Here is a 13,063-nt window from a genome sequence, read left to right on the forward strand (position 1 = left end):
CATTTCTGCCTTATTTTTTTAGGAAGAAAATTGTATTATTATTACAATACCATTTTCAAAATGTACAGGTGGAGAAACTGAGATCTGCTGACGGCCTTAACAGTCACCAGATCTTCAGTATTTTCATGAGCCCTTCCAGTCTGTCTTCAGTTTCCTGTTCTTAGCTTACAGGAGGAGCATCGCTGCGACAACAGGGGTAGCAGAGTGGCTCCAGCAGAGTCTACAGGCAGGATTTTTAGCGCATGTTCTTATGAAGCTGAATATGCAATGGATTACAGAAAAATATATTTTATTTAATTCCACCATAAGATAAAAAAAATAAGATTTCCTGCCAATTATAAGTTATCAAATCTGTATCTGATCTCTTCTCACACTTTAACAAGGTTAAAGTTTTGTTGGCATCAATTTCCCAAAAATTAAGTTCTATTGTCCGACACTACACCATTTGTGAAGCACTTTGTGATTTTTATCTGTGAAAAGTGCTAAATAAGTTAATTTTACTTAACTACCACATAGAGAAAAAGATATTCACTTTTAACTTCAATGTTTAAGTTTAACGTTTGTTCTTTTTTTTCTCTTTTAATCTAAAGCACCAAGTTCTTACTTCTGTGTTCTCCATGGTCTCTTTTCTTTGACTCTTCCTGCATGGTTACCAGAAATAAACTCTTTTATTGGCACTTTATTCACACACTGACATCACATTGTCAGCTATATGGTTGATTATTTAAAAATGCAGCAACAAACAACAAATGGCGAAAACATCTGTACACAAATGTGTCCTTCAGCACTACAGATGAAATGTAAATGCAAAATAAAAAGTATGAAGGACAGAGAGTTTTTATATGATGATGATTATATTTAAGAGGACCTAATTATAAAATTGCAGAAATTATAAGAAGAACCACATTTTTATGGAAATTTATACACAGTTGTTATCTTGTGAAAAAAAAAAAGTGGAATGAATGAAAAGGAAAAGAGAAACACTTTGATCCTTATTTCCACACCTACACAGATATGTGACAAATGTACAGCAGGTGAAAGGTGACACTAGGTGTTGGAGTAAGGACTCATTTCAATCATGAAAACGGAGTTATCTGGAGATTCCACCTTTTCTGGGACAGCAGGGCCTTCCAATATTGTTTTTTTCTTCCAAGTGAACCAGATCCAAATCCCACTTAATGACAGAATTACCACAGCGGCTTTCAAACCAAATATGAACCAGGAAGTACCTGTGTTAGACAGAAAAATGTTTATGACAAGTTAGAGCTGTGAAAGAAGAGTCACAGTAGAGTTTTCACTCATGTACCATAGTTTATAGAAAGGGGGGAAAAATACATGAATGCATCCCCTTCATCAGAGTTCATTTTTACTCATTTATATACAATGATGGGAATAACGGCGTTACTAACAACATTACTTTTTTCAGTAACGAGTAAACTCATTACTATTCCTATCGTTACAACGCCGTTACAGTTACTAACAAGAAAATGCGGAAGTTACTGTTTTTCAACACACAGACGGTTGAAGCTGTGTTCAGCTTACCACATCTTATATCGGTTGCACGGAAGTAGCTGACTACGTAAGTAACCTGGACGCTACAGCTTTAAGCAGCTGCGCGCGCTCCCGCAGACAGCAATCACTTTCTGCCCGACGATCACTTTTCAGCACAACACCTGGAGCTCAGGGGGGCAAAACAATCGCATGAGTGCTGTTTTTTGGCTAAGGAAGAATAAAGTAGTCGTGGTAAGCCAATCACATGACCACTTCAAGATGACAAAGCAACAAGGTGATATATATACCAGTTTTTAAATTGTGTTGATAGGCCACATAAAACCAGAGTAATGATAACCAATATATGCAGCATTTTTTCCTCAATAGTTTAACTTTCGTCACGTTTACTGTCTAAGGACAGCGCTAGGAAGCGCTCTCTGCTTATGAGCAAAAAATACAAAAACAAAACAAAAAACAGCCCGTTCCTGTTGGTGGAAAAATGCGCCATGTCGACCAATCAAAAATGATATGGCAACATGACATTTGGTTGTTTACAGTGTTTTGCAGTCGCTAACAAGCGTTTGTCCAAACAGTTGTCACATTTGCAAAACTCTAAACACAATTAGCACAGCATCAGTCTGTTGTGGCCATACCAGTCACACATTTCATGTCGTGTTCACCCAATATGCAGTCAGTGAACACATTTCCCCAATGCTTACATTTTCTTAACAGTCAAGCTATACCTCCCAACAAAATTATGGACTGTTTTTGTAGTATCTACGAATGTTAACAAACAACATCCCACAATAGCAAAAACAATATTCCAAACCTTAGATACAGTATAAAAACCTCTGCTTCTGCAATGATATCAGTACAAAAACAATATCAATATCAAAAATATATCTCAGCTGATAATAAACAAACAATTGAATAATTGACACACAGCTGATTTATGTTGGGTAAATTGGGCCAACCACAGCTTCTTCCATTCTGGCTTAGACTCAGTGGGGTTTATAAGGCAAGACCTTGAGGAGTGATGTTTTTGGAAACAAAAAAAAGACAAACACTGTAATGTCTGGTCGAGGAAGAGTAAGAGCAAGGGGCCCAGGGAGAACAGCAGGCCCAAGGAGAGGGCAAGGTAGAGGTGTAAGAATGCGTGGTGGTGGCATTCCAAGGGCTGCAAGAACAGTAGTCAGTGATGAAATTCGTGCCACTATCATTGACCATGTAATCAACCATGGTCTTTCACTAAGAGAGGCTGGTGAAAGAGTGCAGCCCAATTTGAGGCGGTCAACGGTTGCCTCCATTATACGCATCTTTCAACAAACCAACAGGTAAGTATTGCATTTTACATGGATTGTTTCTATTCTCACTTGACATGTCAATATGGTCATACAGTAATGCATATGTTGAATTTTTTGTCTGTCTAAAGAATGCAACGCCTTCCACCCTCTGGGGGAAGAGGAAAGCTCCTCAGTAATGATCAGGAGCTTGCCATTGTAGAAATGGTTACTGCAAATAATGCAATAAAACTGCGTGAAATTCAAACTAGAATTGTGGCGGACCATGAGATATTTGACAATATCGATAGAATCAGCCTCACAACCATTACGCGGACATTGTCCAAACACAGTGTCATGGTTGGCTGTGTGGCAGGCGGGCAAGCAGGAGTGGTGGATCCAAAATGCAGGACTCAGACACAGAAGTTCAACTTAAAGCGCAGCTTTAATGCTGGAAAACCTCTTACTACTAAACTCACCAAAAGACAAACAAAAACGCTGGTGGACTAAAACACTGAAGCACAAAACACTGAACTGGAAACAAAACACTGGCAACACGGAGGCAAAACACACACAGCTTGTTGAGGGTACGACGCAACACTGACTCAGAGAAACACAGGGACTAAATACACTGGGAAGTAACGAGGAGAATGAGACACAGAAGGAGAGCACAGCTGGGGGAAATTAGAACTGACGAGACAAGCAAAGCAGGACACATTCACATAAGACACGGACCTTCAAAGTAAAACAGGAAGGATCACACAGAGACGCAAACTTGACACAGTGGAGACAGCAACTAAGAAACACAGAGACATAAACCATAAGGCAGAGGACTCTAAGAACCGAGAGACACAGAGGGGAAATCAAACATGCAGACACAGACTTACACAGAACAGAGGGGACATAGAGAAACATGAAGGGCAAGGGATCGAAACTAGAAACTCACACCAAGTACAATACAGTTTTTTACAGTCGCTAACAAGCGCCTACCCATACTTCAGATACTTTTTCTAAACTCTTAACACAGACCCACACCTACAAAACACAATTGGCCAAATGGATAATATCCTTCCCAAAAATACACTTTGTTAAATATATACTAACTCCTCATTTCAAAATCAGAACACATCGTTCTCTGCACACACTAACTGTACAAAAACACTATAAATCTGACTCAAAATGAAATTAGTCTGTCAAAGAATAACACTTGTTTTCACTTCACAAGGTACATGCAGTCAATCAAAGTACACCAGGTTTCAAAATACTGGCTATTATTGACATTACAAAAACTGCATAGACTTTTATGTTTCAGTTTCACAGGTATTTGCATGCGAAACATGCAATCCACCATATTGACACCAGAAATGTCTTGGTTGGTAACTGTATGTCCACATGTACAGTAATGTTCACATTCAAAAGCATTCCAGTAAAAAGCAAACAAGTTTTTGTTTCTTTACTGTTTACCACAGGAGGTACAGTAGAAACACGGTATGATAGGACAGAGAAAGTTTTACAGTATTGCTTACAGTGAACAAAATATCCATGAAACACACAAGAGCATTCTGAACAAAAAAACAACAGCAAAAAGCCAAGATAAAAAAGGGGGGAGGGGGAGGGGGGCTAAAAAAAGGCAAAAGATTTGCATCTAATCTCTGCGATCTTCAGGGTTAGGCCACATGTTTTCATCAACATCACATCTGATGTTATCCAAGTCGATGCACCTGGGATAAAACCGCCTGGTATGTCGGATCCACCGACATATCATTGCAGAAGCAGAGGTTTTTATACTGTATCTAAGGTTTGGAATATTGTTTTTGCTATTGTGGGATGTTGTGTGTTAACATTCGTAGATACTACAAGAACAGTCCATAGTTTTGTTGGGAGGTATAACTTGTCTGTTAAGAAAATGTAAGCATTGTGGAAATGTGTTCACTGACTGCATATTGGGTGAACACGACATGAAATGTGTGAATGGTATGGCCACAACAGACCGATCCTGTGCTAATTGTGTTTAGAGTTTTGCAAATGTGACAACTGTTTGGACAAACGCTTGTTAGCGACTGTAAAAAACTGTAATACAAAAATCACAAAGAACTAAAACGCTGGGTCAGGAGACCCAGGACCCTGACACACAGAGTGCGGATGAAGCAGCTCTACACTGTTCCCTTTGAGAAGAACAGTGAGAGGGTCAAGGAGCTACGACGACAATATGTCCAGGTATAGTGTATATTCAATCCAATGTCCAGTTCTATAAGCTTTGCACTTTGCAAGTAGGTAACCTACACAATACTAGGTTACAGTACAGTATGGTATACAGTAATAACATGACTTACATAAACTTTGTTTCAGAGAGTTATGGAATTGGAGGCCAACCAGGCCCCTCATGAATTCATATACATCGATGAGGCAGGATTCAATCTGGCCAAAAGGCGTCGACGTGGACGAAATGTAATTGGAAAAAGGGCCACAGTTGATGTGCCAGGACAGAGAGGGGCAAACATTACCATGTGTGCAGCAATTGCAAATGCAGGATTACTCCTTCACAGATGTCAGGTTGGACCCTATAATACAGAGCGCTTGCTTGCCTTTCTCAATGATCTCCACCAGCGCCTGGTTCCAGAGCAGGGTCAGGAGGGTGAAAACATGAGGACCTTTGTAATTACCTGGGACAATGTGGCTTTCCATCACTCGCAAGCAATAACAACATGGTTTGAAGTCCACCCAAGACTGGTAAGTCTCTTCCTTCCACCCTATTCACCTTTCCTCAACCCCATAGAGGAGTTTTTTTCTGCATGGAGGTGGAAGGTTTATGACCATCAGCCACATGACCAGATGTCCCTCCTTGAAGCCATGGATGCTGGCTCCAGGGACATCACAGTTGACGATTGCCAAGGGTGGATCCGACATACCAGGCGGTTTTATCCCAGGTGCATCGACTTGGATAACATCAGATGTGATGTTGATGAAAACATGTGGCCTAACCCTGAAGATCGCAGAGATTAGATGCAAATTTTTTGCCTTTTTTTAGCCCCCCTCCCCCTCCCCCCTTTTTTATCTTGGCTTTTTGCTGTTGTTTTTTTGTTCAGAATGCTCTTGTGTGTTTCATGGATATTTTGTTCACTGTAAGCAATACTGTAAAACTTTCTCTGTCCTATCATACCGTGTTTCTACTGTACCTCCTGTAGTAAACAGTAAAGAAACTAAAACTTGTTTGCTTTTTACTGGAATGCTTTTGAATGTGAACATTACTGTACATGTGGACATACAGTTACCAACCAAGACATTTCTGGTGTCAAAATGGTGGATTGCATGTTTCGCATGCAAATACCTGTAAAACTGAAACATAAAAGTCTATGCAGTTTTTGTAATGTCAATAATAGCCAGTATTTTGAAACAAGGTGTACTTTGATTGACTGCATGTACCTTGTGAGGTAAAAACAAGTGTTATTCTTTGACAGACTAATTTCATTTTGAGTCAGATTTATAGTGTTTTTGAACAGTTAGTGTGTGCAGAGAAAGATGTGTTCTATTTTGAAATGAAGAGTTAGTATATATTTAACAAAATGTATTTTTGAGAAGAAAATTATCCATTTGGCCAATTGTGTTTTGTAGGTGTGAGTCTGTGTTAAGAGTTTAGAAAAAGTATCTGAAGTATGGGTAGGCGCTTGTTAGCGATTGAAAAAAACTGTAAGAAGAGGGGGACGTTTTAGCAGTGACGGCGAGAGAGAGAGAGAGAGACAGCAGAAAAAGACAGAGCAAGTTTTGAGATGTGAGAGATTTGTGACGTTTAGTGTGTTTGGAGTGTGTAGTTAATGTGTTGTCTTGTGTAGTTAGTGTGTAGTGTTATGGATGGTTTTGTGTTGTGTGTCAGAACAATGAGGTGACTGCTGAATGAAAACAGGAAGAGTGATACACCTGCTGCTGTCAGACCTGCAGGTATCAGGCTGTGATGTTCTCCTTTATAGTGGACAGAAATTGTTGTTTTGGAGTGGCACGAATAATTTGTGTGGCATCTTATTGAATGCAGAACAGCTGATTGTTCTGTAAATAGTTTCAAATGGTTATTTAAAAAATCAAGGTAAAAGGTAAACTGCTGCAAATAACTTTGTTTGCAAAACGTGTGCATATGATTTTAAAATCGACAATTTATATTTGCATTTAAAGTTATAAAATATGATTCATTAAACATGTTTGTGGTTGTTACAGTAAAAATCTAACTTTTTCTACTCTGATTTCATGTTTTTCTGATTTTAGATCAATTGTGTTATTACAGTATGTCAAAATGAAAACATAACTGTAAATTCAGACATGTGAGATTGTGCTGAAAAGGATGATACCAAACAAGGCAAAGTAAATCGTTTTTAAAGGTGAAATGTTGAGGTAAAATCAAAAGTAGTCAAAAATGGCCAATTATGCTCAGTTACTAACTCAGTTTCTTTTTTGAAGAAGTAACTAGTAACTATAATTAATTACTTTTTCATACCATGTGTCATCAGTGATGGCAGTTTGATTAAAGAGGGTTATTTGACACTATGTTAGTCTCCTTACCCACTGCAGTTAGTGTGACTGGTGTAGGTTCTGTTGTTGGTTCAATACACAGGCCGTTACTGTCCACAGGCATCCACCCTAATATCTCTGTCCCATTAATTGAGGTGCAGTTGATGAAACCTGGCAGAAAAAAACAAATAATTTGAGAAAGATGTTAGAAGTGAATTAGTTGTTATTATTGACTTTCATTCATAATGTTGTCACTCACGACAGGTCTTCTGTTCTTCTGAGACATCACTGACGTTGTTCCTGACTGAGCAGACCAGACGTCCTGAGATGTGCTGTTTCAGAATGATGATGTTATTCTTAATTTTTCTAGAAAGGAGCTCAGCATCTGTCAGTGTGCGTCCATCCAGAGTCCAGCTATACTGAGGACTGTCCCCTCCCTCAGACAAGCAGGACACCCTCATCTCTCCCTGGGACAGACACTCAGAGAGCAGCAGGACAGAGGACACAGGAGCTGAGAGAAACACACACAGATGACTTTTGATACTATAACAAGATGCACTTTCATGCACTGTGCTTCCTTCTATGTAACTTTACATGGTCTGTAACTTGGTAGCTGATTTTCCATAGTTCCTAAAATCTACTACTTTGCAACACTATCAGTTGGTTATGGAATATAGGAGGGAAGACATATCTCAAAATTATTTGCTGCAAAGGTAGCATCCTGTTACAGTAACATACACAATTTCAGTGAACTCTTTAGAATTATCCATTAATTCACAAATGTTTGTAGAGGCAGACTGCATGGCTAGCTGCTTAGTTTCATACATCTGTGCCAGTGGAACTAAAAATATCAGAATTCAAAGATTAAGAGATGTGGCCCAATACTTTAGTGAATGTAGTGTGCATCATGTAGATTATCATTATTTATGGTTTGCTAATTCAAAACAGGGGATGCACAAAGTGTACTTATTTGAAATTCTGTGCTGTATGTTATAAAGATTACCAAAACAATATTGCATTTACATCAATTAAAGTCTGCATTTCCCAACATTTACCTTGAATGAACAACTGTAAAGTCCACTCGCCTGATGAGTCTCCATCTGAATCAAAGGTTTGAAGGGTATATTTACCACTGTCTGTCCTGCTCAGGTTATTGATCCTAAATGTTCCATTACTCAAAAAAAAGAGAGACCTCTGTGCTATGGTATTAAAAATAATCTTATTTAACACATCTAGTATTTTTAATGAATTCTTTAACAGTTGGTATCTAAGTATTTCAGAGCTGCTGTCCATCAGCTGGATGTCCACAGTTCCTCCCAAAGCTCCATAACACTGAGCTCCATCCTGTCTGCCATCACAGTGAGTTTCCACACCTGCAAAATTTGAAACATTGAAAAGAAAAGCATTTGTGATTTGTTAGTTTCTACCTAATAAATTACAACAAAAATTTGATTAACATGGTCAGCAATCCAAAATTTACTGATGTGAGGACTTTTACTTGTTAAAAAGTAGTTTTTGTATTACCATGTTTATACCTAATGCCTAATTATGTTTTGGATAACCCAGTGTTTTGATTGAATGGTATCAAAGTATTTGAAGTAGCACTACTGCCATAAATCTGTCAGCTCTTAATATCTAACTCAGAGTAGGTAGCAGTTTTGACAATTGTAGGTAATAGAGCCTCAAGAACAAACATACTGCATCCATAATCCCAAAGTTATCACACGAATGTGTCCAACATTTACTAATATATTAATAATTAACTCATTCACTGCCATTGACGTCTATAGCCGTCAATTGCAGTGCATGAGTCAATGGGTTTAACCCATTCACTGCCAATGGCTGGCAGTGAATGAGTTAAGAAATACAGGTAGACACATTCTCCACATTTTAGCCGAGTGCAAAAACTAAAGTATTTTCATGTAACCAAAAGAAAATACATGTCAAACAGAAAACAGGAAGCAATATTTCAGAAAAAAGAATCTGCACACAAACAGGACACAGATGTTCATTTCTGAAGGTGGCATTAAAAATGATAAAGTAATGCAACCTATACATTCTTCAGCATATCTGTAGTGACTGCATGACTTAAATAACTTAAGATCTGGATTCCTAGTTACAGCCAACCGATAAGTTGAGACAGATTCTTCAAAATCAGGCAGTTTATCACAGTAACAAATAAGCTTGACGTCTCTGATAAGGATGGAAAGAATAAAGTCCTTTAAAAAGTCAGTTTAAAACTCACTTAAACACACTGCAACAAGGCTCCCAAGGTGCATAGTGGGCTAAGAATTTACCACTGCTACTAAAACTGGTAAAAAGACAAAAAAAGGAACTAAAGCTCTGCTCAAATGGTCATGTACTGCAGATGTAGCCAATAGATTCTAACATTTAATTAAATAAAATAAATCAAAGTGCACATATTGTAACTTTGTGGAAGTATTTGTGCAGCTTTAACATCTCTGATGACGATGTCAGATATTTTGTACAGGTTAAAAAGGTATTAAATGATAAGTGTCACATGTAAAAAGAATATCTCACCATGAGACACTCCCAGTAGGATCACCATCAATCCCAGCACAGCTTCCATGTCTCCTCAATGTTCAGTGTGTGTTGACACAGTCGGCAGCCGTCAGAGTACTTTATTAAATAATATGCACATTTGTCCAACAGGTAACAGTCAGAAATGGCTCCTGCTACTGATCAGCCTCGTTTGAAATGCTGTTCTCATTCTGTGTGTGGAAATTTGAAAAAGGAAGTACAACTAGCATATTCATTACTTTGCAGAAATAAAAGGAACCTCACAGATCTTCCACAGACTTTGTTTAATTATTACTCACACTGTCACTGGACTATTTTTAGATCGGTAACAAACTAACCATATCCTGCCCATCACTCAGTGTCTACAACATTCATGCAGTTTAATGCAATTCAACAGCAGCCCCATTTATATTCCACCTTAAGTCCATATTTTGTTGCTGATACAAAGTACCTTGTATACACATCCATGAAGAAAAAAGAAACACTTTTAAAACATTATAAAATGTACACTCTGCCCATATGGAAAACATATATATAAATCTTATAAAGTTTGTATCTGTCTTGTGTGAAACTTGTATGAAAAGCATACAAGAGTGAAAAAAAAATAAGATCCCTAGAAAAAATATATAAATGAAACTTGTATGTTTTGGATACTTACTAAAACAATATATGAAAGTGGCCACTTTCATGAGTAAATCATATAAGCCTTATATGATTCACTATATGAAGTAGGCCACATCCGATGCAAGTCTTTTATAAGTTTTTTCTATTTCTTTTCTATACGGGTGACTTTAGGGATTGTGGTATTTAGGCTAATTGGTGGTTTGAGTGGTTGTTTTGACCAATGCTCATTCAAACCAGTACAAGTTCTGAAAAGTGACACTATTATTCAAAAGTATGTTTTAAATACTGCATTCTCAATAATCCAGATATAAACATTTAAGAAAATTGTCTTAATCTGCACAAAGCATTTTCAGTGAGCGAAACATTTTGTTGCTCATCTAAGTGTTCATCTGAATCATAGGCCTGCTCAGATTGTCTGCCTGCGCAGGCTACTGATCTTAAATGTGAATCCCAACCTCAAAGGACAGTGTGTGAATACTTTGACGAAAAGCATTGTTATAATCATCTTATTATTCTTTGAAATGAGTAAAATAGTGAAAAGGTGTTTCTTTCTTTTTGTGATTGGTTTCATTTTGTGTTTGTTGGCCAAAGAAGACTGTTCAGTTTCAATTTGTTTAATACTGTGAAAGTAGAGCCTCAGTGAACCAAAAACTTTTTATGGGCATGCTGTGACTGCAGCATTGTGTTAATACTTTGACGAAAGCCATTGGTATACTCATCTTATTATTCTTTGAAATTCGTAAAATAAAAGTACTCTGCATATTTGTTTCTTTCTTTTTTGCTTTGTTTCATTTTTTGTTTGATTTTTTTTATTTCTGTAACTGCAGAGCTTCAGTGAAATAACAGGGCAAATCATCACACCTATGATGTCAGACGAAGTCGTTATTAAAATTATAAAATTATTTAAATCTAAAACTCTTGGGTTTGAAAGCTAGCTCACTAAAACTAAAAACAACTAGCTGTTTCTCTTCATCATCATTATTTTTTTCCACAAGGAGGAACCTGAATTAACATGATCAATAATTAACTATTTAAAATAGGACTACACTACTGATGATTATGAGCATGACAGTATGACAGAGTTTTATAGGAGCTCCCGCGTTCTGGCAACCTTCAGATAAACTACTCTAGTCTAACTACTGAAAGCAGCTGTCATTAGTGATCAGTTTCAGATAAGAATGTGTGAACTCAGAAAGAACGGAAGTGTTTAGAATGGAACTCAAGAGAGAGAAAAGACAGAAGTTGTCTTTCAGTTTAGAGATACTAATACTTTGAAACCAAATGTGTAATTTTCTTGTTCAGCTAATCATGCAGTTTCACTGACATTGTAATATTTAAAATTTTAAATAAATGCAATAACTAAAAAAAATTAAAATTAAAACAAGTAAGAGGTTTATATGTATTTTCAAGCCAGTTCAACACATACATGATAAAAATTCCAATTTATGTTCAAGTTTAAATTACAGATTATTTCAAATCTCAAAACACTTTCATAGACATCAATGATTGTTCTGTTGTTCACTGGTTTTAAAGTGTTTTCTGAAGTTATGTATGTTGAGGTTACATGTTAGTTAGTTTCACCATAGAAGATATTTTGCACAGAAGGAAGTGAAATTGACTAGACTAAACCCTAACCCTAAAATTAACTCATTCACTGCCATTGACGTCTATAGCCGTCAATTGCAAAAAGATCCTTCTTTGACAGTTGACTTGAAATTCTCCACAAATTCCTCTTCTCTGAAACTAACACTACATGTCTGCAACTTCCGCTTCAACCACTGAAACATTTCTCTTGTGAACTCAAGACAGACAGTAAAGTGGTGCTGAGCACCCCAATACAGGAAGTAGGGATTGGCTGTCTGTTTAAAGAGTCCAAATCTCTGATCCTATCGATCTTACCCAGCAAACAGTGCAAAGCTTTGATGAAACCGATGTGTGAGGGGACTCACCCAGCTGTAACTGCCTCAGAAACCCAAGTTGCCCTGCTGTTGCCCTGCTGTCATCTGTTCTTGTAAAGTATAACCAAACTTTTGAGCGTTTGTGCCACTTAGTCGTTATGTTTCCTGTCGGCTAAATGACGCTATGCAACGTGGCGACGTCATTCAAAGGGACTGGAATCGATAGGGGAATCGTTTGCAAAAATGGCAAACAATTCCAATTAATTGAAACAGTGGGAACCGGTTCTCAACAAGAACCATCCGTACCTAAGGGTCTGTTAGTTTGGCTGGAGTAACCTGTAACATGGATAACAACACTCTGCTGGGTGCTTGGAATATTGTACTCAAAGGATGAAACACTGAAGAACTAGAACATAATTACAGTAAATATATAAAACCAAAGTAAATCATGAACCCACATAACTCAAAACACTTAGTCGGCGACCCAGGAACCATGACAGTTAATTCTAAATAGTATAAATAGCTCTTACATGTTACTCCAGCCCTTTGAAACTAACAGACTGTTAGTGCTGTTTTCCAATGCAGTGCATGGGGGTAAGTAAATGGCCTGTATTTATATAGCGCTTTACTAGTCCCTAAGGACCCCAAAGCGCTTTACATATCCAGTCATCCACCCATTCACACACACATTCACACACTGGTGATGGCAGCTACATTGTAGCCACAGCCACC

The 13,063-nt window shown here is 37.7% G+C and overlaps 1 protein-coding gene across 1 annotated transcript; it reads right to left on the reverse strand.

The window, feature by feature from the left end:
- Window positions 1–627: 627 nt before the first annotated feature.
- On the reverse strand, window positions 628–12,474 carry LOC147337937 (uncharacterized). The gene is made up of 6 exons (XM_086313013.1): window positions 12,383–12,474; window positions 9,810–10,000; window positions 8,324–8,641; window positions 7,528–7,779; window positions 7,320–7,439; window positions 628–1,229 (listed from the first exon to the last, which is right to left on the reverse strand). Exons 2-6 carry the CDS (start codon window positions 9,856–9,858, stop codon window positions 1,048–1,050), a joined length of 921 nt encoding a protein of 306 aa, XP_086169139.1. The 5' UTR covers window positions 9,859–10,000; window positions 12,383–12,474; the 3' UTR covers window positions 628–1,047.
- Between the last annotated feature and the right edge of the window lie 589 nt (window positions 12,475–13,063).

Source organism: Aulonocara sp. 'chitande type north' Nkhata Bay, linkage group LG2, assembly GCF_057382095.1.
Source record: "Aulonocara sp. 'chitande type north' Nkhata Bay isolate Kocher_YH1m ecotype deep benthic linkage group LG2, A_spYH_male_GT1.1, whole genome shotgun sequence".
Taxonomy (NCBI): domain Eukaryota; kingdom Metazoa; phylum Chordata; class Actinopteri; order Cichliformes; family Cichlidae; genus Aulonocara; species Aulonocara sp. 'chitande type north' Nkhata Bay.